Source organism: Elgaria multicarinata, chromosome 6 (assembly GCF_023053635.1).
Source record: "Elgaria multicarinata webbii isolate HBS135686 ecotype San Diego chromosome 6, rElgMul1.1.pri, whole genome shotgun sequence".
Classification (NCBI taxonomy): domain Eukaryota; kingdom Metazoa; phylum Chordata; class Lepidosauria; order Squamata; family Anguidae; genus Elgaria; species Elgaria multicarinata.
Genome location: NC_086176.1, coordinates 33,672,351 through 33,699,766, shown reverse-complemented (window position 1 = coordinate 33,699,766; position 27,416 = coordinate 33,672,351). Strand labels below are relative to the sequence as shown.

Here is a 27,416-nt window from a genome sequence, read left to right as displayed (position 1 = left end):
AAAAGGCTAAAGCCCACCCCCTACTCCCCACAGCAGGGTTCCAATTCAGATTGAGCCCCAAAAACTTGCCATTTCCTGTTGTTTCCATACTGGCTAGGAAGGAGGAGAGGCCCCTTTCCTCTGCAACCTGCACAGAAGCCAAGGAGGACGGGCCAGGCCAGAGAGGACAAGGCTGGAGTGGAATTCTCCCAGGGCCAAATCCAGCTCAGGGGTTGAAGGTTCCCCATCCTTGCTTTGCGTATTTCAAGAAGGTTTGGCAACTACATGTGCTTTTTTAGGATAAGGAAGGAAGTGCAAGACAACCTATAATTTTGTAAATAAAAGCTGCCACTAATTGTTGGGAATTAACATCTTTAATAATTTGTTTTACATTCTCTATAACTGTGACATACCAGCAACAAGAATGTGTTTAACTTTCAGCCTAATTAAAAGTGGTCCCTACACATTAATTAACTAAAGCTTTAGATATTAACCTACTGATTAAAGGTTGCAGTCCTAGTTTCAGTATATTGCTCATGGGTTTGTGCTCACTGCAAATAAGTAATAGGAAAAGAACAGTAAGTAGTATTAAGATCTAAGCAGCAGTTCATACGCCATGTCAAAGAGGGACACAAGAGGCACCGTAATTTAGCACCTTTCTATAAAACAAGCCATTTACTCTTCAGTTCTGATAAAAAAAATCAAGTTTCTATCATGACTAAAATTATTTCTAGTATTAAACATCACTATCAGTGGGTAAGAGCCATAGCTTAACAGCAGAGCACATGGTGTGCATGTAGGAGATCCCAAATTAAATTGTAAACATCTCCCAATAGGGGCGAAAAAAATCTGTCAGAAACCCTGGAGAGCTGCTGCCAGTCAGTGTTGACAATACTGGGTTAGATGGATCAATGGTGTAACTCAATAGTTCAATTCATCTCAGATTTTTAAATTACAAAGGTGGTTAAAACAAAAGGGACAGCAAAGAGAAACAAAAGGATCTTTCTAAACAGGAGGAATAGTTGTTAAAATGGCAAGTGTGGATCAATCTCATTAAGTGAATTATTCACTTAAGATCAGAAGTTGGAGAGATTCTTTAAGGAAGAAAGCAATAAGTTGGTTAAGTGCTATGCTAAGGGCCTTGCTAGACGAGGCCTTAGCGCGCTGTGAGGCCCAGTTTCCCTGCTGTGCGTCCAGATGACGCACAGGGGAATCCAGGGTCAGGCCGCGCTGAGACCTCCCTTAACGCGCCATAAGCGAATTTGCTTATGGCGCGCCTTTTCCGCAGCCCCGGCCTCAGGCCGGGGCTGCGGAACATCTAGCAGGGTCCGTGGCTTTTTGGGGCTACTCGCTTACGAGTAGCCGGGAAAAGCCACAGACTGCTCATCGGCCTGGGGGGGATCCCGGGGGGGGGGGGGAAAGAGAGGGGCAGGGAGAAGGCCGGACCCGCCAGGAGAGAGGGGGGGAAAGCCGGACATTGGGGATGGCACAGGGTGGGGGGAAAGCCAGAGAGCCGGGGATGTCATGGGGGGGGAAGCCGGAGAGCCAGGGATGGCATGGGGGGGCAAGGGACGGACATCGGGAATGGCACGGGGGGGGGGCGAGAAGGACAGTCGGGGAAGGATGGGGGCGAGGGAAGGACAGCCAGGGACGGGATGGGGGCGAGGGAAGGACAGCCGGGGACGGGATGGGGGCGAGGGAAGGATTTTTTTTTTTTAAAAAAAACCACTTACCTTGTCCAGAGTCTTCAGGGCGCACGTGGCCCCTTTAACAACAACAACAACAACAACAACAAAGGCTGATGCTGCAGGGCTTCCGGAGTCCCTGCGCATTGTGCATGTAGGAGGCGGGGCGGCGCGCACTAAAGTTAGTGCGCCGTCGCCCCGCTTCCCTGCCGGCTTATCCAGCATGGTCTAGCAAGGCCCTAAGTGCTATATGTGCTTTCCCCCCCCCTTTTTAGGACGATCCCAGCCAATGAGGGACAATCACAAGAAGATTGACATCACTTCTTCCTTTTCTCACTTATAGAGTAAGAACAGTATCATCCAACAGTTCCTAAAACCTGTATGGTGTAGTGAAATTGTACAAACATCATTGCACTGATGCTAGCTATAATGATAACCAGTATTCCCAACTTAACCAGAACTTGAAGTAGTTGCAAACTCTGGTCAAGAAGAAACCTGGTTAGTGTTAAACATGGTCAACTTTTGTACAGATTAACACTAATTCATGTTGACCAAGAAAGGGATGTGGGGAATTTAGGCTGTAAATTTATGGCAAGCTTCTTTTTTTAAGTATCATTACTGTATAGAGCTTAATCGCTAAGGCACTTTACAAACAGTATAATTAGTTCACGCTGGAAAGGTGAGGAAGTGCTCTTTTGAGTCTCGTTCCTGATTTGCAGGGAGCCAGCATTTACATCAGCACTTAGCCTGAAAGGTAATTAGAGACACACAGGGGCTGTTCATACAACACCCTCACCCACATTCAGTGGTTGAGTGTAGGTTGTTGCTGAACCGTGGGTTAGCGTGTTGTCTGAACCCAGGACATTTTTCGCATGGTTGCTTGTTAACCATCCTGAATAACCCAACAAACAAACCATGGGTTCTCAAGGTGGCTTGTTCGAGACAAGTAAGTCACTCTGCCTGGTTAACAATCCACCCTGTATTTGGCCCATCATTGACAGCAGGGCTTCAAAGGGACACTCAATGAGAACTTATACCAGATCCAGTTTAGGGGACCTTTATATATATATATATATATATATATATATATATGTCAGTATCATTAAGTATTTGCCGCTGCACTGATCTAATTATCTAAATAAGGAAACACTATTTGCACACAGCCGGGCCAAATTCTCCTTTTAGTGTGAATTGTAAGATCTTTTGATTCATATGACCAATGATTAATACAAGCTGTCCCCCAACATAGTAATCTCACTTCCAATGTATTCATAGTAAATAAAGACAAGGTGGATACACATGTATGTTATTGGTCCAACACAGGTTGGTTGCAGGAGTATGCAAACTTTGTGGCGTTTTACAGAATTCTTTGCACAGTATCTTTCAAGATCAGTGGACTTTTGAAGCTTGCATACTCTTACAACAACTGATCTTGGTCCCAATATTGAAAAACCTCCTTTGTATCTTATATCCTTTGGGAGCAAGATGTCAACCATTACCTCCCTGAAAACTTTAGCGTCTAAGGAAAAACTCACCGTCTTCTTATTTAAATCTTCACTTTTGTATGTCTTGTCCACTGACAATGTATGTTACCTAATAAGCAAGCAAGGGATGCAGATCATAACTATTTGCCAAGGGGGGTGGGGTGGGCTGAGGCCCGTGGTGTATCTGGGAGAAAACAGGCAAACAAAGTTGAGTTTAGAGCTTACCTGAAAAGATTGCTAAGAAGTCTCTGGTTGGCAGAAGCAGATGCTATGAAACTGAGGTGCTTATCTGATATTGCCTGTTATACATCTCCAGTGTTATGCTCTCACAAATAAAAAACAAAATCCAACCCCTCCCCCCAACCTTATAAAATGTAGCCTTTAGAATTTCTTACTGCTACAGGAGTGCTAAATAATTACAACATGCAGGGACACTAGTGTGACTATTTTACATTGTAAAATGTGCTTGCAAAACCCTGACCTCGTGGTGGTTAAACCTGCGTATGACCGATCAGTGCCAAGTAGATTTATAGTGGTAGATCCTGCTCTTATACTAGGTAGAGAGTTTGAAGTTAGGTTAAAAATCTGTAGGAAAGAAACCTTACACCCAGGGAATCACATTCAAAAACCAAAATAAAACAAATGTTAAAAATCCGTGCATCACACTGTTCTTTCCCTTCAACTTTTGTTTATTGATGTACTGAACATGAAAAAGTACAAAGGATCCAAACACAAAAGAAAACATGTACAGCCTCTTTTAAATACTCAACAGAATATATTTTTCTATCCAACAGATGTGAATTAAGTCATACTGTACAACTTCAAATAAATACCAGCCTTACATTTTATTAAGTGCTCTGATAAACAGTGTAAAGTGAAGCTCGATAGACATGCCTTCTCACCAATGCCTCTTTTTTTTGTTGCAGTTGCTACAGTAGTAAAGAGTAGCAAAGAATGTAATACTGTTTTCCCCCCACCACAATGGAACTCTTTTATTTTCTGAAGCATAGAAAGTTTGTGTTAATGCAGAATCGTTGCCCAACACACCTAAAATGAGTGACTCTTAGGAGGCCAATTGAGTTAAGTAGCATTGAATGGGTCTAGCATGAAAAGTCGCTTGTCACTTTAGCACACTTTATTCTCCCACAGTATTATGTACTGTACTATACTGAAAATTTATAACTACAATTTAAAAAAAAAATTAAGAATCAAAAAGCAACTGCAAAGATCATGTACAAGTATGTTATGCATAGCACATTGCTTGTTCTAAGGGGAAGCGTATGAGCATCTCAGTTTATACAAAAAGCAGGACGGAACTATATAGTTGTCAGTGCATCCTGGTGAAGGCACTGCAGCCTTCAGCTTTTTAAAAATTTATTATAAGCTAGATGCTAATCAGAAAATATTGTATTTTTTGACCTTAAATTTCTTCCATACATGGTAAAGACTTTATTATTTCCCCAAATAAGTGATTTAAGCATCATACAAAGTTAAATTTCAATAGCATACAGGTATTTATGATTCTGGTATGAAAAATGTAAGGAATTTGTTCAAAACCTATGGTTATACTCATTTTTTTTACCACAAACATATTTATAAACAAAAATGTAGCATCACCATAAACAGCTGAAGCTAGACTATCTACAGACAAAATTTGCAACGTATCTGATACACTGTAAATTCAAGTCCCCAGGACAACAAAAATGAATAAGCAGACCTCAAGTAACAATCTTAATGCCATTTACAAAGGAAAAAAAAACATACAAAAACATTCAAAATTTGAACATCACTTGGCATGTTAAGTAAAGGAAACAAAAAACAGAAGAAAACTCAAAATATTAGCTGAAAAGAGGTTCATAAACGAAAGATCTTATTTACATTACACAAAGCTCAGGTGTTAGCCTTGAACATAACTTTCAAAATACCTTCAAATATATCCAACGCAAGACTGCTTCTTCCTGGTCTGCCGCTGTGCAAACCATGTGCAAACATCTTTTTTTTTCTTTAAGACAAAACAATTCTTCAAACAATACTGCAAGTACATCACTAAACACCATGAGCTCTATCTGAAGGGAATTCTATAGGAAGAACAGATTTTTTCCCCCATCTCAGTTAATTTAAATTTCTTGCCTGCTCTTATATACTTTTAATTTTTTCTTTTGTTTCAAAATCACAAGTTAACGTGAGCCACCTATCACATAGTAACCAGGATGTTCAGAGACTGCACCAACGATTAAAAAATCAAAACCAGCAGTGCTTTCCCAGTGATTCCACTTCTTGAGTAACAAAGATCTCTAAAGAATTTCTACATCATAAATCTCTCTAAAGTGTTTTTCCCCCAACCACTGCAAATTTCCTGGTAAGTTTTAAAAGCTCACTAGGTGTCATATGAAGAGATTTCTCAAAGTATTCAAGTCAAAATATTTGTTCCAGGACCTGTAAAAAGTTTCTCCAAATTTTCTCTTTTTTATAAAAATAGATGCTTTGTTTTTTTTTTAAACCCACATCAAAGAGGCTCTTATCTCTTTGGCAAGGTACTGCTTTACGAAAAGTTCTCCATTAATCTTACAATAAGCTTTTATAATGCACCACCCCCCTTCCCCAACCCAAATCATAATTACAAAATAAATATTTTTAAACTTCATAAATAAAAATGTAAACTTGAAAACACTTTTCTTGAACAGATTAAACAGCAAGGCATTAAAGTGTAAATCAAACACAACATAAGACTAACTAACTCAAGGATTAGAACACAAAGCCTCAATAATCTACTCACAGGTTCAAGGCAGTCGTGTAAAAGAAATTTCTTCCCTTAGCTCAAACATTTTAAAAGGTCCGCCTTCTTCAAAGAAGGCAATAGAATGCATTGTGACAGGTAAAAACCCTGTACCTCTTGTCCATATTCAAACATAAGATATTTAAGAAGTTTTAATTCAAATACTAGCAATAAAAAATCTCGCATATTCTTAGGATGCTAGTCTTTTATTCCCCCATCTCATCACTGACTTACAAAGACATTTACTAATGTATAAAGTTTCTTTTAACTTGCCTTTGTTGAATAGTTTTCAAATATAAATTGGACTGAGGGCAACTCATTAGGCTTTGTGCGTTTTGTTTGTTTTAAATGAGACCTGCAAAACTCTGTCTCCAAGGCGGTATCCATTCAGGCTGGCTATTGCCATGGCTGCCTCATCATAGTTTGTCATAGTCACAAATCCAAAACCTTTGCACTTGTTTGTGTTGAAGTCACGGATAACCTTCACGTTGGTAACTGCTCCGAAGGGTCCGAACATTTGCCACAGGATGCTCTCATCTGCATCAGGAGCTAAATTGTACACAAAAATGCACCATCCCGTTCCCGCATGTCCTGGGATATTGATCCCAGCCAAACTGGTCATTCCATCAATGGTCATTGGAGAAAACCTACTAACCAATGCAGAGAGGGAAAGGGGGGGGGGACAAAAAAGACAGAAGATTTTTAGAAAGCTAGTACAAAACGCAAATTTAAGAATGCAGTCTATTTCCACATAGCAACATGCTGAACAATTTAAAGTAAGAACCTTTCTGCCTAGTTGTTGTGCCTGAAGTGTGCAATTATTTCTCCCCTCAAGCTTCTGATTTTGTTGTGGATTTGTTTGCTGGAGTTGTCATATTTTCTGAGCAAGCAAAACACACATTCATTGCTGTAGCGCAGTGCTTCCCGAACTATGTGCCAGGAAACACTAGTGTTACTCATGAAAAAATACTAGAATGTTGCAATAAATAAAACAAGGCTCCCAGAAAGCTCTGTGAATGCCTCCTTCCAGACACTTCTGAGGGCAGGTCATTCTGATTTTCTGCATTGGGTAAAACTGAATGATCCACTCAGTGCTGACACATGGCTGAATTATGACCCCAAGAGGTTCCCAGTTTCATTTCAACATGAGTCACTGTTCTGGACAGGGCCTCCTTCCAATGAAGTGTGCCTCCAAGTTAATTCAGAAAAAAATATGTGTGCCTCTACTAGCGGACGTGTGAGAAATATTGCGACTGCTGTGTTTGTGATATGGTTGGCCAACCATCACGAGTACTTTAGTAGTTGCTGTTTGTGACAAAAGAAAATTAAATGCACTCTAGCATACAACTCTAGCATGGGAGTGGCCATCTAATTCTACTGCTTTTTTAAAAAAAATTAAACTCCTACTCCTTTTCACGATTATTTTGGATAGTTCTTTTATTAAAGCTCTGTAAAATATTAATTCTCCCCCTCTCCCTCTTGTACTGTGCAGTAAGAATCTAACCAGACTGTTAAAAGGCATTAACAGCAACACATCCGACATAAATATAATGGCTACAAAGTCAGTATCCCCTCATCATCAACTTGCAATACTACTGGCACTGTAAAGAGACTTGTTGTACTACCTGAGGACAAAAACAGACATTACTTTAAAGATGCAGGTGCATTTTTTTCATTTTTACTTTAGAGTAGGTGCAAGGGGTCAATCCAGATCAGGACCCTAGCTGGGCGGGGGAGGCTTTACCCCTTTACTCCCTTTACCAATCTGGATCAGCACCCTGCACCTACTATTTCTATTGCAGAAATAGAGATCTATTAGTTACATCTTAAAAGTAATGTCTGATGGTTCTCAAAGTACACTAGTGCAGAAAGGTCCCAAGAGTTCCAAAATGTGAGACAACACTATAAAAGGCAACATTATAGGTCATTAAATGATAGGTACTAACTGCACAACTGCACAGCTATACTGACGAGTGATATATAAAAAGTAGAAACCGATGAAATGAAAAAGGTAATGTGAAAATAGGTAGTGGTAAGTGATGCACTAAAATAAAAATGACTTTCATTTAATGTCCGAACATGCAAAGGAAACTCAATGTAAACCATAAATATAATGTTAAAAGGTACCAATACTCAGATAATTTTAAAAGGTACCAAGACTTTCAATACATATATTTATTGTTTTAAAAAAATAGCTATTATGGACCTAACACAATTCCTCATTACCTCTTTACTCCATAAGCCATATTGAGCAGATTGTCCAACCTGCAAAACACATTTAGCAAAGTATTCAGTCTTCAGATATTTTACCTTCAAGTGTAAGTTGCTAGTTTAGTCTTGAACTGCAGATATACAACCAATATATATTACCTGCATTTGCCCCACCCAGCCCCCTTTGGCTAGAAAAAGAACCTGCAAGTATTCCCACAAAGCCAGCTTTGATTAAAGTTCTATCAGGTATTTATGTAAAATAACAGCTCGGCCTCAGGAGGATATAGAACAAGACTTTCAATTCTGCACTATCAAGACAAGTAGGCATTTTAAAGTGACAGAACATATTAAAATAGTGCAGAGAATGAGTTTCATACAGAGATCCTTTCAGAAATCTTTTCAGGGAGGGCTAAACAAGTTGTCTACATTCCCATTCCATTATCAGAAAAACAACAACAACCTGGGCTGAAAAGTATCTTTAGTTATTCTACACGTTATTTATTAACTTTATTTATTACATACAGCCCAATAGGCAACGCTATTTTCTAAAATGGTGGGAATCGTATTGTTCAAAACTTCTGAAGATTAGACAGCATGGTTCGCATATAACACTAAGCAAAATTTGTTTAGCCTATGTATAGTTTTGAACATTGGAACCTACACCAGCAACACACTATGGTTTGTTTTAGGACAACTAACTCCACTTTAAAGTCATGGTTTGAAGTTGGTTTACAAATCTTAGCTTATTCCTGGCCAAGCCACTCACTGATCCAGAGCCAACCCCTGTCCCGGCATGCAGAACACATACTGACTGGGTACGGATGACACAATAACTGACTGTGGGTTAAATAAATCACAATGGTTTATTTAATCCATTGTGGATTATTATTATTATTATCATAATCATTATTATTATTATATTTATTTGTATCTTGCCTTTTGCCCAATGCTGGGCCTCAAGGCGGTATTATTGTGTCATCTGTCAGGAATTTTAAAATCCAAGATGGATTATTTGTCCTAAACAGCCAACTCTGATAACCCATGGTCTGCAGTTAAGGGTTATTTAAACTACTCTGGGTTATCGTGTCTGCTGGTGCTCCACCACGGCTAAAAGGCATTAGCCAGTGAGCCTCTTGGCAAGAGCAACAGAAAGCCTTGATGCTCTTGCCCAGCGGAGCATGATCACCATTTGCGAGTGTGCCCAAGCAATTGTCCGTGCCCCACTTCCCAGTTCTGATTGCTATTGTGGTCAAGTCCCTTTTTTAAAAAAAGCATGAAAGAAAGAAAATTCCTGGTCCCGTTTTTGTGCAAACAACCTTGACTACACTTCCCTGAAACATTTTCCATGTGTGCAAATGGGGCTTTCCATTTGCGCATGTGGGGAAATGGTATTCTTCTATTTTCTGAGCTCCCCCCACCCTTGCACCACTGCATTTTGCCATGGGATTATTAATTTTTTTGGCAGTGTATGCGTGTGTGTGTGGGGGGGGGTTGGAGTGGATCCTCAATTGGGCAGTCTCATAGGGTGCTCCCCCAATGCACCTCTCCTTCCCATTTTTTAAATGTCTTCGTTCCATTACTGTACAGGATTGGAACAAAGACATTAAAAAAATAGTTGTGCTCTTTTTCTTTTGTGGAAGTGACGGTACCAAGTATGCGGAGGGGTGGAGAGAATGTGGGCACACTCTGCCCCCCTCCCTGTACCTGGTAACCTCGCTTCCAAGAAGAAACAATGTGTGTTCCCAGCTCCCTGTAGGGTCTGTCATTCTGCCTTGCTTTCGAGAGCTGTCATTTCCAACAGCTCCCAAGAGCAGTGCAGAAACAGAGATCACAACAGAGATTGTATCCTGGCTCTCCTTAGCTGCACTCCTACATGTTTCAGAAACACATCAGGGTGCAAGGGGGTGAATCAGTATTCTTTGTTTTCCTGCTCCAGTGCTGCACTGGGACAATGAAATAAAAAGAAAGAGCAGCCCTTCAATTCCCCAACACAAATCAGTGGAGATCACCTCCACTGACCTGAACTGGGGTTTTAAAGGTGCCCCATAAGGAAAATCAGGGGTGGGGGATGAAATACAACCCCTTGCCAAGGACTGTGTTGCCCCCACAGTCCTTGGGGTGGGTGGGGTGGATTTCATCCTGCCCCCATTTTTGGGTTCCCCCCTCCCCCTCCTGTTGTGTGCAAAAAACGGGCTAGAGAAATAACAACAACAACAACAACAACAACAACAGGGATTCAACTCTGATAGCAATCAAAGCCAGGAAGGGGGACTTGGCAGCCGACCACATGGCACCAGGTGGGGTGGGCTGCTTTAGGAACATAATGCAGCCTTTCTGTCCCTAAAGTTATTTTACATAGAACTCAAGTTTGCTCATAAGATTAGCATTATATTTAGAACGTTTAAAAGTAAACTTAGTATGTATGTATGCATGTATTATTGCATTTATATCCCGCCTTTTTTCCTCCAAGGAACTCAAGGAGGTGTACATAATCCTCCTCCTCTCCATTTTATCCTCACAACAACAACCCTGTGAGGTGGGTTGGACTTAGAGTCTGTGACTGGCCCAAAGTCACCCAGTGGGTTTCCATGGCTGAGTAAATTTGCAATTATTATCTGTATAGATTAGAACTACATGAAATGACTGCTACAGCATCAGAAACACAGGACTCTAGAGAACAAAACCCAAACTGTCAAGATTACTGTCAGGAATGCACAATGATAACTGCACTCACATGTTGGGAAACTGAGCATAACAGCCTTATCAGTAAAACATACTTCAGATCAATAGTTTTAATAAGGAATGAAACAACTAACTATGCTGGAAATCTTACAGTGAGGATTTTTTAAAAAAACATTATTACCCATGGCTTTATTATTTCCAGACATTTTACATCTCTAGTCTTTCTGTAAATTACATAGTTTTTAGAAATCATTTTGGGAGAAATTAAAGTCTGGGTAGCAATATATACAAGAAAAGTGGAGGAATGTCTCAGAATGTTCTAGACAACTTTATTGTGAAGAACCTCAATTCATTTTGGCCTCTTGCTTTCTGTCTCTAACAGAAAGCAAGAAGCTGAAATGTGTTCAGCTTGTTCACAATAAAGTTGTCCTACAGCATCCTGAGATGTTTCCCCCTTTTTCTTCTTCATCTTGGATGCTTACTCGCCTTGCACCCTGGGTAGCAATATATAAATACTTTGTCTTAAATTCTAAAAGAAAATATTTCATAAGCTAAACCTGCTCAATTTTTCAGAAACCCTCCCAAAAATGGTCCCTGGGAAAAATGGACCCGACCCGTTTTATTCCTGGCCTTCACATTTCTAATTGGCATAACTTAAATAGTTTTGATAGATTTACTCTGAACTTACTGAAAATATGGACTTCTTATGCAGAGCAAGTAGTTTTATGCTCCAACAGTGTGATAGAAATAGAGCTTAGATTAATTTTGGGTCCCTGTTCATTACTGTTGAGAAATCAGAAGCCAGGCTCAAGAACTCTCTCTTCCTCAGAGCAGTCCCCTTGCACATTTAAGTGAAGTGCTGGCACCATTACCTATGGCGAGTGCTAATTCACCTAGAATTCAATAACCATTTTCAGCTGCTCTCAATATGGGAAAAAGTAAGAGGAAAAAGCACATATTCCTAAAGTTGGCTACCCTCGTTTTTAAACATAGATTGAGGAGAAGCCAGCATTATAATGAAAGCAACAATATCAATAAAACTGGGAGTCAAAAAGGTCCTGAATCAAAACCTGGAATAAACCTTTATTTTTTCCTAAACTGGAACAGAACCTGAACTATTACTGGAAAAGGAAAGGAAAGGAACCTCTCGTGCAAGCACTTGAGTCATTGCTGACTCCTAGAGGGACGCCTGCTTTCGCTGACGTTTTCTTGGCAGACTTTGTAGTGGGGTGGTTTGCCATTGCCTTCCCCAGTCGCAGTTACCTTTCCCCCAGCTAGCTGGGTACTCATTTTACCAACCTCAGAAGGATGAAAGGCTGAGTCGACCTGAGCTGGCTGCCTGAGACCAGCTTCCGCTGGGATAAAACTCAGGCCGTGGGGAGAGTTTCGGCTGCAGTAACTGCCACTTACCACTGAACTGATACTCGAAAATACAAAGCAAGAACAGATTGATGGTTTAGAATAAGAATTTGACCAAAAGTGCCTGATATGGTAACACACACTGGTGCCACCAGAACCACAATAAAGCAGAATGAGCACATAAAATAACACCTATGTCTTGAGAGGATTTATGTATTTTAGGTTTGTCCAGGCTGGGCTTAGAGACTTGCTTGGTCTTTAGGGCACATGCTATTATAGCACAGTGTAAAGAGCAAGCTTAGTGTCCAGACCCTGAGAATCAAAGAAGTGAGAGTGCACGCTAGTATCTTGCTCTACTGCTATGCAAATAATTTGTCTTAATATCTAAATTTTAACCACATAAATAAAGCTGAATCAATTGTTTCACATGTACCAACCACTCTGTAAAACATTTATTGGCCAGAACCAAAGCCAGAGAGCTTTGGCTATTGGGCAGTATAGAAATGCAATCAATCAATCAAACACTCAATAAAACAAACCAGAACTGAATCTGAACTGAAACCCAAACATCAAATATAACAGTTTGACTCTCCAGACGTAGTCATTCAGTTCATGCCTCATATTTGACCCCCCCTCCTCTCCCAAGAGACCTGTGTGCCTGTACTGATATTTCTGGCCATGTACCATCTTTTAAATTTCCACTTTCCACTGCATCTTCTAAAACTATAGAGACTCCACAAGGTTCCCAACAGAATAAGGGTAAGGAGTTGGAACAGAAACTCCACAGAATGGTCAGGAAAATCTCCCCAATAGTTTACATGTTCTAAAATAGCTTTCCCCAACCTGGTTTCCCCAAGATGTTTGGGATTTCAACTCCCAGCATTTGTAACCATGGGCCATACTGTCAGGGGCCATTTGGAGGACACTAAGTTGGGGAAAAGCTATTATATAACAACACTATCTCCCCTACCCCAGGTAGAGGACTAGGATTTTGAGAAGTAAAATAGTTTCAAATTTTGATTTCTCTTGTTTTAATGTATATTCCTTAGGATTTTGCAAGTGTGTGTGTGTGTGTGTGTGAGAGAGAGAGAGAGCAAGAGCGAGCGAGAGAGAGAGCGCTTTTGTATCGTAATTTGTTTGTAGGGTGAAATATACATTTGTATGAGATGGTTTTAAAGTGGTATATTACTTAGGAGGCCCCTTTCGGGCATAAAGGCAATTAATACTATCCTGTAATATAGTGAAACTTGTATCAAATACAAGAAGGACGGAACACAGACAAAAGCATTGCCTTTGATTATTTAAATAAAAGTTCTGACTTCCTTATCATAAGATGTGTGTTTTATTTGGCCTTAAGCTTTTTGAAAGTTGTATGCCTTTTATTGTCAAAAAGTAAGTCAGTTTCTTCAACCCAGGCATTCTAGAAGATTTGAAGGGAATTTAATTTTTGTCACATGGCAGCTCCCTTAAAAGGAAATGGCTCATGAGCCAAGACATGGGAGACATAATTTACAAGAGGAACATCTGCCGGCTACAAGATATACTAGGCTTGTTGATTACCAGTCTATCCTATTAACAGGCCAGCCAGAAGGCAGTCTCCATATAGATGTGTTACTGCCTCTCATTCCCTATTCAACACAGTCCAAATATGTTAATAGGCAGTCCATGTTCCCCCCCACCCTCACAACTTCTCCAACCACAGGCCCCTAATAAAACGCACACTCAGTATTTAACATAGCTCCCATAATCTTCAGATATCTATTTGCATGATCCAACCTGCACAATTATAAAAGCAAATAGAAGACTATGTTAAGCACTTGATGTATGGAATAAATTACATAATTACAAAAATTGCTCTAGTGAAGAGAAGTTGTCACTGTGAAAAGAATTCCATCACCTAAACGTAAGATGTATGCATGGTAACAGTGTCACTGACTTGGGTATCACAGAAAGAAAATGACCCTGTTCAGATGACATGCTAAGCCACGGTGGTTAAGCATTTTGAGCTAAACATTATGGTCTAGTGTGTTGTGTGAACCATTCCTAACCATAGTAGCTACATAACCATGGTTTAAACACGCTCACTAACAACCATTTGCTACAAAAGGGTTAGCGGCTTAACCATGGCTTAGCATGTTGTCTGTGTGTTTTATTTGGCCTTAAGCCTGTTGTCTGAACAACCCCAATTTCTGTGGATAAGACAGAATACTTTTTAACAGAAATGAAAGTTGTGCAACAGAAATGTTGCTTCCCATGATCCCACTATTGCTTTTGTTTTGCAAGTCTCTCAACAGTTTTAGATTTTTCTTATTCCATTGTCACCCCTGGTTAAAATGCTTTGAACCTTTTGTCTTGTTTAAAAAAACTCTGCAAAACATGTTTGACTAGAACTGACCATGAGATGACCATGTACATCACAAGCAGCAATCCCTCTTTCAAACTACATGTTATAGCTGTCCTAAATTTGTGAATAGTGAAGAATTTTGTGAATGTCCAGAAACAACTTGGGGGACAAACTTATGAATTCTATCAGATGTTTATCAACCCTTATTAGCGTTGACCAAATTTCAAATCTTCACAAAATTCATCATGGTTTGTAAGCATGCAGACACCAACGTGCACTAGGTTTGGATATTCACTGTAACTCACACTGGGGGAACATGGAAAGAGAGGATATTCACAAGAATTGCTTAGCGTCTGCTGATGCAAATGTTTGCTTAGCCTCTCCCAACTACTATGAGCTGCACCATTTTCGTAAAGCCAGTATAGTTATTTTGCTTTGAAAGTGATCATGGTTCTGCTGCATTTCAACTGCTCCTGTTTTACTATGCTTTCATCCAAAGCATGCAGTTAATAAAAAAACCAAAAATACTACATCCAATACCAACCAATAAGAGGAATATGAAAGATGCTGTTTTTCTTTCTAAACAGACACTATCCATCTATTTTTATAATGGAGAATAGTAGCTATTATTCCAAATCCTAAAATTTCTATATGCTGTTTGATACTCAGAACTATTTCATAATATCCTAGCAGCCAAGTATTGATTTAACAGCAACTTAACACTGGTGAAGCAGGACAACCAGTTTTTTGGAGTGTGCACAGTGGTAGTTCTATTAATGAATCAGTGGAACAAAAGCAGATTTCAGACTGTCCCACTTTTTTGCAAATATGCCACCAAAAACACAGAGATAAATGCAACTGGTTAGCTGTGTAAGCTCTAATTGAGAGAACTGAGCAAAAGGGTACTCGTTAACCTCTGAGACTGGTTACCTATGATAGTGCAATTGATCATAGAAGTCAGTTTTCTGGAACAATTTCCAGTGTCCTAAATCACCTGAGATCTGTCTGATTAAGCTAATTTGGGCCCATTCAGAAGACACCTTAAACCCTGGCTTTAACCACATTGAATAAGGCTGTTTGCTTTATTCACTATGGTTAAAGCCATGGTTTAAGGTGTCTTCTGAATGGGGCCTTTGAAAAACCTCTGCAGTGAATTGTGAGGTATGGTTGAGGGGGGTGGGTGGGTTACTGCGCTGAACATTTTTTAAGATTCAGGCTGTAACGCTCCCAAGACGAAAATCCCATTAAAGATAGTTAACCTAACTTTCAAGTCATGGTCTAGAGCTAGAATTGCTGATGTTCCCCTCTAACAAACTCAGAATAGGACTCGTAAAAGCCTGCCTCAGATAAGAAGTGAACTTTTAGAACCCCCAAATTCTTTTTCAGGTCAGATCAAAATCTGAACCATAGGAGAATTCCTGACTTCCATTCTTTTTGCTCTGCTCACCCTCCCCATCACATAAACCCCTTGTCAGCCTCCCCCATGAAAACCCCTGCCCATCTCACCTTAGCTGTAACAATAATGCACAGCAAAAGAGAAGAGAGAAGAGGAGGTTTGTCCCTTTCTTCCGGCCTCTTTTTCACCGATGAGGCCCACCAGCCCACAAGAGATGTACCTACTGCAATTGCAAGCCCTTGGAAAGAAAAAAAGACCCTCTTTCCTCTTCTCATGTGCCACTGCTGCTCCTGTCCGTTGCCACATAAGGGAAGGGGTGGGGCTGGTGGGTAGGCACATGTCACTTTTTTGAGCTTTGACCTGGGTCAAACTTGAAAATCTTCTGAGTCAAGCTGAGTCAAGCAGGGGAAAGCTGTCCAGGCGGAACCTATTTCACATATTTTATATCATTTTTATACTGTTTGTTTTATACTTTGAATGGTTTTCGTTTTTGTGAACCGCCCAGGGAGCTTCAGCTGTTGGGCGGTATAAAAATGCAATAAATAATAATAATAATAATAATAATAATAATAATAATAATAATAATATTTCTCCATTTCACTGAACACAAAACTACCTTGGGGCAATGAACGCCAGAATTCTATTGTTTTTAAAGCGATAGAAACACAGTATATCTATTTTGGTTTATACTAGTAAAGGAAGAAGGGATCAAGATTGCATGGCACGCCCATAGTTTCTAGCATGTATGCAAATTCCAGCTTGTATGCTGTATCCGCCTTCCTGTTCAGAATCAGTTGCTACCATTCCAAACCCAATGAATATCACTCACAATTTGCACGCTTGTGGGTGATATAGGGGAGAGCTGGACCAGTATATCTTGAATAACGACTACTCGGGGATTTCAAAAGGCCACAGGATATTGCGTGCCCCAACCTGGCAGTAGCCATTTCTGCAGAAGTTTTATTTACCTCTTTTTCATGTCAGTGCAGCAATTCCCCAATGACCTTACTTCAGGCACAGTGCATTCTGGGATTCCTCTTCTGAGCAGTGCTACCTCTGCCCCGGCACTCAGTACTGGAGCAGGCAGTCTGCCTATGGAGAAAGGGCAAGTCTACTTTTATTCAATATTCAGCGGCTTGACAAGCGTATCCTTTGAAGAAAACAAAAAACCAAAGAAACCAAAATTCTCTAGAAAGACTAGGAAATCCACTGAATACTGAATAAAAACAACTGCCTTTTTCTGCTCCGGTAGAAAGGCTCACTAGAATGAATGTTTTTATGGGTGAACAAGTTCATAGCACAAAATGCAAAGAATTTGTTTGAATTAAGTTCCTTAGTCAAGCCTGCCATTAGCCTGTTGCTCAACTGGACGCAGTAATTAAAATTTTAAAAGCTCTGCTTTTTTAAGTCTAGTTTTTTTTTTATCTGAGTATTCTAATGTCTAATGAGTATAGCCATACTTTGATCCAGTTTCTACTCTGCTTTGCACTTTGATACTTAATTGAATCCAGTTTTCTTTTTAAAAACACACCTTTCTGAAGCTTGACAAACTGGATTCTAATGCAAACCAAATCAAGTTTAGGGCATGCATGTACATGCGCGCGCACCGAGGGATCTCTTATAAAACAGTGCTAAACTGATACAAACTTCCAAGCAGTTAATGGATGTAGATTAACACAGTATTTGTTTCGATTCACACCATCTGTCCTTTTCAGTACACTAAAATATCACAGAGAAAAACATATGGCTGCAAGCTTTGTGTCACAGGAACAGAGACCCACATGCGAAAACAGAAAACTACTTTTAAAAACCCTGGCTTTTTTTTTCTTTTGCCATAGAAAAGCAGTACAGGGTGATCCAGAGCAATAACTCCAAGGTAGAAGAAAATGAGCTTCTTCCGACAAAGTTTTATATATGGAATATCATATGTCAAGAACAGTGATTGATCTAGAAGAAATTGCTTACTTTAGAAGATTAAAAATAATCCTGAAATTATTGTGCAAACTGGAAAAAGAACATTCCCCCATTGTTTAAGTGTTACTAATTAGCTTTTAAACTCATCTGTTTTTAGCTGCCAACAGATGGCAGTGCTTTTAAATAAGTATTTACTGCTATGCCTTTCAAACACAAAGAAAGTTAGAAATCCAGTAACTCATACGAGGAAATATGAATTTCCATTAGGGACAGGATAAGCTGATCCAAAGGAACTTCCAAGTTGAATGGTTGACCCTTGGGACATCATACATTTCCACTTACCTAAAACGTTGAGCCTGCTGAGCTAGAGGTCCGGGATACCTTCTGTTTGGAGACTGGTACAGCTGGGAAAGGATGGCCTGATTTGTTTTTTGGCTTGGATTGTTGGCAAACTTTACAGTGATTGGCTCTGTGGCACCTGGAGGTTTCTGCCCATTCAAGCCTTTGATGGCTTCTTCTGCCTCAATCCGCTTGTCAAATCGGATGAAGCCCACACCCCTTGAAACTCCTGCATAAAAGTACAAGGCATAGGGCTCATTCATTGCTCACTTCCACGACTTCTACCAGACTCCCCCAAATTATCGCATTTTCACAGCCATGTGTAAGCCAACAAGCCATATGAAGCAATGAAGGACAGGACCAGCTCCAGCTGCTAAACAGGCAAATTTTATTAAATAATATAGAAAATTTGTAACAATTAAGGAAACTATAGGCAGGATCCAACAAGTGGATGCCACAATGCCTGTGGATCTAGCAGGTGATCCCATGTTTGGGGGCTAGAAACTGGATTCATACATGATAACCGACACTGAAAGGTTAGAGTGTGGATTGTTATTCAGCCATGGGTTATTGTGCTGTCTGAGCTCAGCAGCGATAACAAGCCATGGTTTGTTAACCACAAACAACCCACAGTTCACAACCCAACAGCAAAACATTGGTTCTTTTCCAGGGTTGTTTGTGGTTAACAAACCACAGTTTGTTACTTCAGCTGGATTCAGACAACATGAAAACTCACGTTTCAATGACAACCCACACTCAACATTGAGTGTGGGTTATGGTGTTGTGTGGACGCAATCAATGAAATAACAGCAGGTATGAAAAGATTAAAGTGATACAGTGGGAGCTGGGTCACATTCAGAATAAAGTTAATCCTTAAGATTAAAGTATCAGGAAGAGCAATAGTTCAGTGTACAAGCACATGCTTTTCATGTTGAAAGTCCCAGGTTTAATCTCTGGCATCCCCAGGAAGGGCTGGAAAAGACTCCTGTCTGAAACCAGAGGAACAGCGGGCAATTAGTGGCCCTCCAGATGTTTTTGCCTGCAACTCCCATCATCCCTCACCACTGGTCATGATGCCTAGGGGTAATGGGAGTTGTAGGCCAAGACATCTGGAGGACCACACATTACCCACCCTTGTACTAGAGGGCTGCTGCTGGTCAGCAGAGAAATTACTAAACTAGACGGACCAATGGTCTGGCTTGGTATAAGGCAGCTTCCTACGTTAGACTGCACAATCACATTTTCACAATCAGGATTTAATTTTGGTATGGTATGTCACCTTCAACACACACAGACCTAAATGTGCATTGACACTGCACTACGTATAGGGATGTTGCAAGAGTCTGAGAAGGGAGTGGAGTTTGGTGGACTCCCCACTACTCGGCCTCTTGGATGTTGCTCACCGAGTCACCTAGCTTACCAGATCCCCGCTGGCCTAGCGTAGTGTGGTCCGCGAGCATCCAGCAGCTGCCCGTTCCCTCGCTGAGCTGCCATTTTGTGTAGAAATCGTGGCTCGTGTTTTTCTGTAAATTTAATATTGCGTAAATGGCAGGCATAAAGGAGTTATCTATGCAACATTGCTGACCTAGATGGCCCCTTTACAACTGCCATTTATGCAACATTAAATTCATGTATAAAATGAGCCACCATTTGGCAGAGAAATGTCAACTTGCTGAGGAGATACGTAGCCAGACATCACATTTTGGGCACCCACAGACTGTATTGCGGCTTGCGCTGAACAGGAGCAAGCAGCCAGCAGGGATTAGCCAACGAGACGTGAGGTGGGCATGGGTAAATTGGCTAATCCCTAACTGTGCACTCTAAAGGGAGGCAGAAAAACCTTGCATGGGACACACTGCCATTTCTCACACAATTTCTTCCTGCCTCCTTTTACAGTACACAGTTAAGTCTGTCCAATGTTAATCCAATTGGGTGGCAGGAGGAGCGGAGTGCTCTTCACCTAGCTTTCCTAGAATCAGAGAATACTTAGGTTTGTGTTCACCTTGGTTAACAGTCAGAGGTAACATCAAACTATGGTGTAGGAGGGGTGTGTGGGTGTAGAAGGTGACATATCATATGAAAATTATATCCTGATCATAATTAGGGAACACACTATGCTACAACAGCACTTTTCCTCATCAAAAGAAACAAAGTAGGAGAGACGGACACATACATACACAGCAAAAGCTTGAGAAGCAACACATCAGCTGCACAAAGTAAAGTCCTCAATACATGTATGTGAAAAGCAGATTTGGAGAGTGAATTCAACATTTTGAGCCTTCCCCTCAAAGAAAAAAAAGGTTGTGCATTTGTGTCTATAGTATAAACTGAAAGTAACTTCACTAGATAAAGAGTCTACTAAAGAGCAATAAAAGATACGAAAAATACATGTTTTATGATTTTCTTATAACTGTAAGAACACCCACCTCACAATCACAGAAGTGTTATGGCTTATTTTCTTTAAACTGTTTTGTTTTATTTACAGAATCAAAAGGAAAAGGGGTACCAGTACAAAAGTTCAGGAGAAATACAACTAGAAAATGTGGGAGGGGATGAACTGTTTCTCCCCCCTCCCAATTATATCCTCCTGAGGGGCTTTGTGGGCAACGCTGAGGGGGTGGGGAAAGTCCTGTGAAAATATTCTCTTTTGGAGTGAGAATTTTTTTAAGACAAGTTTTTACTCACTCAAACAATCCACACCATTATACTTTTTTTTACATAATCTAATGCTGTAAATATATCCTAGGTATACTGTAGACATAAACATTCAAATCCAAGGTGCATTTCTGCACCTAGAGGGTGGTGCCATGGGCTGCTTCTAAATGGCTGGTGATATTTTTATCTAGTCTGGAGATACTAGAAGGTCCTTTTGATCTGACCCTTCCCTTGTAATTAAGCTTTTCACCTCCCTGCTCAAACTGCTTGCTACAATACTATGCAAGTCTTATTGGGTTCAATGAGGTAAGTGGGCATAGGATTTTATCAGCTTAGGCTGATATACAACTGTGCCCTTATCTGGACAGAGATAGCCTAGCTACAGTTATCCATGCTGTGATAACCTCTCGTTTGGATTACTGCAATGCGTTATGCGTGGGGCTGACTTTGAAAATGGTCCGGAAACTTCAACTGGTACAAAACAGGGCAGCACGGTTACTAACAGGGACTGGCAGACGAGACCACATCACACCAGTCCTTTTCCAGCTTCATTGGCTGCCAGTCCAGGTCCGGGCCCGATTCAAAGTGCTGGTATTAACATTTAAAGCCCTAAACGGCTTGGGGCCAGGCTATCTGAAGGAACGCCTCCTCCCGTATGTACCTACCCAGACCCTAAGGTCATCCTCAGGGGTCCTTCTCTGCGAGCCCCTGCCAAAAGAAGTGAGGCAGTGGCTACCAGAAGGAGGGCCTTCTCTGCTGTGGCACCCCGGCTGTGGAATGAGCTCCCTAAGGAGGTTCACTTGGCACCTACATTATATGCTTTTAGACACCAGGTGAAGACCTTTTTATTCTCCCAGCTTTTTAACAGTCTATAAATAAATTTTAACTTGGTGTTTTAAATTTGTAATTTTGCATTGCTGCTGTTTTTATCTGGTTGAGCTTTTATATTGTATTTTATATTATGGTTTTATACTGTTGTTTTATATTTTGAATGTTTTTAATTTTTGTGAACCGCCCCGAGAGCTCCGGCTATTGGGTGGTATAGAAATGTAATAAATAAATAAATGAATAAATAGGATTGCAACCTAAGGAATTCATACTTTTTGAGTTTGCAATCCTAGCGGAATGAGCTTCACTAAACAAAGTGGATATTACTTCTGAGTAAGCATGCTCTCTAAATTTCATAAATATGCTTAAGTTTATTTATTTATTTATTTATTTATTTATTACATTTTTATACCGCTCAATAGCTTAAGCTCTCTGGGCGGGTCACAAAAATTAAAACCATAATAAAACAACCAACAGGTTAAAAGCACAAATACGTAGCTTTTATATAAATAAGTAGCACAAAGTTATATTCTAAGTTATAAATAAACACAATAAATGTATTGTTTTGAATTTAGGCCAATCAAGAAAGCAAGTATTTTATATATTTCAATGTTTTTCTCTCTAAAAACGCTTTTCTTCAATGGCTTCAAAATTCCTGAAAATTTATGTAGAAATGTGATTTGACAGTCTTGCACCCCCCACCTTGCTTTGACAGCTTGCGTCACATTATTATTCAAAAGTATTCCAATAACGTGACTACCTCAGCAGTGAAGACTAATACATGAGTGAGGAGGGGAATATTATTCACAGTATACCTAACTTAAGAATCTATATACTGTCTGTCTGCTCTCTCTCTCTCTCACTCACACACACACAAATATCTTTAGACGGTAAGGGTGTCCCTACAATGGAATTTATGTAGCTGAGGTTTCTAGCAAGGATTGTTTCAGAATCTAAGGCCTTAGCTAGACCTAAGGTTTATCCCGGGGTCGTCCCTGCCTGCTCCTGGGATCCCCTGTGTGCCATTTACATGAACAGGGATGACCCTGGGATGATCCTGGGATAAACTTTAGGTCTAGCTAAGGCCTCAGACCCAAGTTACCTCGTTTCAGATTCTGGTTCTGCCACTAAATTTCTTTTCCTTAAAGTAACCTGTATGGTTGTTTTCCAACCCGTATGCACATCTGTTGATTTAAATTTAGTTCCATATATTCTGTGCTGGATTGTGGCCATGGCGGGTGATCCATGCACACACACTCTACATGCACCTGACCTATTCATAGAAACTCCTTTGAATTAGCTCTCCTACTAAACCTTTAAATTACTTTTTTTTAAATAATAATAACGGGGGCGTAAAGGGGCTGTTTTCAGAGGCACAACTATCAGCTTTGCTGGTCTCGCCCTTAAGGGAAGTTCTTCACAAACCCAGGGAAGCTTAAGAAATTATTTGGAGGCCTGATGTTAGAGGAGTTTCAAGAAAACCTCTGCCAAAAAATCTGGTAGGCGTACAGGTAATGCATGCTGCTTTGTGTATAATGGCCATGGTTGTTACGAAGTCAAAAATGTGTCAGATGAACTACAAAAATAAGTAAATATCAAATCACCCAAGACTAGAAAGGCTTGTCTTTCTAGAATTAGCTTTGTCCTGCATTTGGGCTTTCCCAAGGCATCTCGCTGGCCAATCTGGGAAACAGGATGCAGGATTAGGCAGGGCTTTGGTCTAATTCAGCAGGTTTGTTACTTATGCACTTAGAACAGTTAACCTTTATATTTGAAATGCTTGCTCTGAGATGGGACCCATGCTTCATATCCAATCACCTTCATTTAATGCAAAGGAAGAAGATGCTTGCCAAGTCATTTCTGAAATTCTATCTGAGTCATTGAAGAAAAGTTTGTGATGCCTAGAAATTATATAAGACTAAAAAAAAAAAAAAGCCTGCTGGATATTTTCCTAGGATCTTATAATATGAAGAGGAATAAAAAGATCCTTAAACTCTTGGTAATGAGGAAAGATGTACATCAACCTCCCTAACGGATTAGTCTATTCCATTTAGATTGCATTATACCACAGACAGAAAGAAGGTAAGAGCAATGTGTTCACTATGTTGGTAGTGCCTGGAAAGCTAAGAACAAGTTTAATAAAAATGAACTGTTCAATATGTATGCATCAAATCAATATGCCTTTTAGACGTCCCCCACCCCACCCCCTGGATCTAACTGTTATTTTCTTCAGTAGAAGGATAATGCAACTTTTTTTAAAAAAAAAAAATCTTCGTAGCAATTACCAGGTTTCCCATAGTCTTGGCTTAAAAGAACTGCTGTTCACTGCTATGTCAGACTTTGCTTTCTTTTATTATTATTAATTATTTTTAAAGACTGCTTTTTAGCATTTTATAAGGAACACAGGGGCTATTTTCACTCAGTGGTTTGGAAATGAAGATCATAGCATCTGTAAATTTATTACAAGACATGAAACAGGCTTCATGCTTGCACCTTCAAGGCGGAAATGACTCAGGCTGGCTGACTACACTCAACAATCTATTTTTGTCCATGCATATTTATGAACAATTCCAGCAGAAAATTGTATTTTCTGGCCCACATATACCTTTGATATGTTCTAGAGGAAAGGCTGCTGTATTGGAAGGAATATTTCACAATCTGCCAAGGCTGAAAAAATGAGAGACAGTGTAGAGCAGCTTTCTACTTACCAGTGACTTGGTCAACTAGAATACGAGAAGTAATAATACGTCCATACTGGGAGAATAGCTGCTCCAGTTCTTTCTGAGTCATAGTTTTTGGGAGACCACTGACATACAGATTTGCATCTCTAATGGAAGCTGAACTTGGTCGCGCATAGGAAACCTATGGATTGAGAGAATAAAGTATTTCAGTTCTTCATGAAAATTACTACATTAAGAGGAATGGAGGATATTCAACAATATCAAAGCCACCTTCACTTAAAAGCATAGAAACTGTCAATCTAAACAAAGATTTTTCTTTCCATGTGTATGCCATAATGTTAGGTAGCAAAGTAGGACTTCTTGTTTGCACGGTGAAAAAGCTCATTTGCTAGAACAATTTGTCACACTCTTATTGAGGGTCATAAAGCCTGGAATTACTGGGGCCTATTTTAGGTTGAAAGTTGTGAAAGGAAAACACATTTAGGGATAACTCCAGTTTTCCCCTTGCCAATACCTATAAAGGCTTCTGCACACCAGGCTTCTGCATACGGCACTGATGTGAAAATTCAGCAAGTAGCGTCCTAGTTCATGGGTCGTCAGACAGCCATGTGCATCCTGCCACTACACACAGGATAAGAACAGCCAGCTGGACACAATCTGAGAATAGGATTTCCAATTGCTACCAAAGAGCTGTGTGAAGAAGCTTTCCAGGTTGTTCATTGTTACAGAGAAAGGAAACTTAACTTCATTTTATTTATTTTTACACAAATCTATGCACTTTTTAAAAGTCAAGTAAGTGTAACCAGATAGCTATGTTACAACAGGAGAACAGGTATGATTAATTATGAAAATATAAAATTGCTTAATGACAAAATATATTTTTCTGTGTATAAGTTAGCTTAAAATTAACGTAGAAGTATTGCTCCTTCAGCTAGGCAGCTGCCTTTTAACTTTAAAAAACCCCATTCAGGTTTCTGTCTGCCAACATTACATCAAACTCCCTTTTAAACATTTTAACTAAAGCAAGGTAAATTATCTCTTGTAGTATTTCATATATCTCCACTGAACTGCGTAAGTTAATACAGGAACAGAGTTTGGAATTGTTGAGGTCTGTCTAAAAGAAGTCCTTACCTCATTAAAATTTCACTTGCACTGTTATGCAACACGCTTATACCTACACCAAGGAAATTCCCTCTTTCAAAAAACAACTGCTTCTTTAAGTTTCCAGCACCTTTAAGGATATCGACTCTTGGATGTATATATTTCTGCTTGTGCTGCATCAGTTGCCAATTTCTCTCTGCTACTGGAGCCATCAGCAGCTCCAGAAAAGTAGCTCTAACAAGACCCTCCAGAGCCCTTTCATGACCCTCCCCAAAAAGCCTCCCACTCACATGGATCTTTGGATCTAAGCAAGAGATTCAAATAGGGAATCTTTTCTCAGGCTGCTTTTGGTTTGTAGTAAACTGCTTATAGTGACTAAGGTACCAGGTGGCAATACAGTGAATGAGTAAGCAGGCATGCAAGCACTTTCATATCTTTGTTTCTTCTTCTGCCTACCTTTTTCAGCCATTCCTTTTCAATCCTTCTCCCACCTAGCTTTCAGGTTTTTCCTCTGAACAGCCAGCCAGCATTCCATGGGTACTAGGCATGCTCAATTCTCATTTGGCCATTCTGGAGGTTCTCTCCCAGCTTAGGGTTCTTTCCCTGAAGATTTGTCACTCTACAAACCTCACAGTTACCCCTGAGTATGCTGATAGCTAATACCTCCTCTTTTGCATGTGGCTGCTGCCATATTGACTACATAAGCAATGACACTCAAGATAATTGACTCAGAATATAGGTTCCACTACAGTGGTTCTTACGTACTGAGTTCACTTTGTATCCATGTTCTATTTATCACATTTATATCCCAAGTATATAGGGATCCTCAACTTATTTCATATCCGGGCACTGACCAGCACCAGACCTGCTTAGCTCTAGCAATGTTGCTGCATCAGGTGCCTCCAAGAAATCTATTCCAAGGAATTAAATGACTTTGTAGAAGATTAGGTTGTAAACAATGTTAAACCTAGAGTAGACCCACTGAAATTAATTGGATTTCAGTTAGACTAAAATTGGAAACAACCCTTGAATTCTGAACGATCAGAACAAAATTTACTTTGGAGGTGGTAACAGTAATTATTCTGAAAACATTTGTTCCATACTTGCTAAACTAACCTGGACAATTACACACTGTAATTGAACTATGGTGTGATACATTAATAACTTAGATGACCCGAGCTTTCACTTTTTCTTTTCCAACCAATGTTTTTCACTTTAAAGGTGTGGGGAGGGGGAGAAGATGAAGATGCATGCTTTTGTTTTAAAAACACACACACCTGTAAACCCTGTTCAATAAAATTCAGTATTAATAGTTCTGAAAGCTTCAAAACAATCCTTAAAGTGTACAAATGATTTCCAATCTTATTAATCAAAACCTTACTTTTAGGAATTACATCACTGTTTTAAACCTTCAGGGATAAATCAATCAAAGCTCTTGGTTAATGTCAGCTATGTAAACCGACTTCAAGGTGTCTGAAAAACAGAATGCCACACAAAGCCAGAATGTAGAATTTTACAGATCCCCATTAGACAGAGAATGGGCAGTGATGTCCGTTTTCGGAAACATTTTGAATTGGATTTCCCCCCGAATTATAGTAATTTGCATGGGACAATTTTCAGTTTGCTTTGGTATATTTGCTAATGTCCTAGAGGTAAATATTATATTGTTTAGAATTTTGCTTTTATTGGAAGATTTCTAAAAATTTAAGAACCACAGCATATGCTTCCCTGACATACATGCCATAGCTAGATGGGGCGAAATCCCGGGGTGATCCCCGGGATCATCCCTGTGCGTCCACATGACGCACAGGGGATCCCGGGATCAGGGAGGGATGATCCCTCCTTTGCCCCGGGATCTTGCCCTCCCCTTTAGGCCTGGTTTTTCTGCAGTCTCAGGCTGAGCCCGAGAGAACGTGTGGCTGGGCGCCATGGTTTGTCCCTGCCCCTCGCGAGGAGCCGGGAGCTGTGCTGCACCCATCGGG

General features: G+C 40.1%; 1 protein-coding gene across 5 annotated transcripts in view; it reads right to left on the bottom strand.

Annotated features, from left to right (window-relative positions):
* Positions 1 to 3,825: 3,825 nt before the first annotated feature.
* ELAVL2 (ELAV like RNA binding protein 2) overlaps positions 3,826 to 27,416 on the bottom strand; it is a 136,318-nt gene continuing 112,727 nt past the window's right edge. For 3 of the 5 annotated variants that reach the window (XM_063129210.1, XM_063129213.1, XM_063129209.1), the window contains 4 exons: positions 24,361 to 24,514; positions 18,173 to 18,398; positions 8,151 to 8,189; positions 3,826 to 6,574 (listed from right to left, as the gene is read on the bottom strand). In XM_063129210.1, coding sequence (XP_062985280.1) covers positions 6,244 to 6,574; positions 8,151 to 8,189; positions 18,173 to 18,398; positions 24,361 to 24,514 — 750 coding nt within the window. In that variant the 3' untranslated portion in view covers positions 3,826 to 6,243. Of the gene's footprint in view, positions 6,575 to 8,150; positions 8,190 to 16,894; positions 17,009 to 18,172; positions 18,399 to 24,360; positions 24,515 to 27,416 lie in introns of those variants that run through there. The other 2 variants (XM_063129211.1, XM_063129214.1) reach the window with 2 other exon arrangements.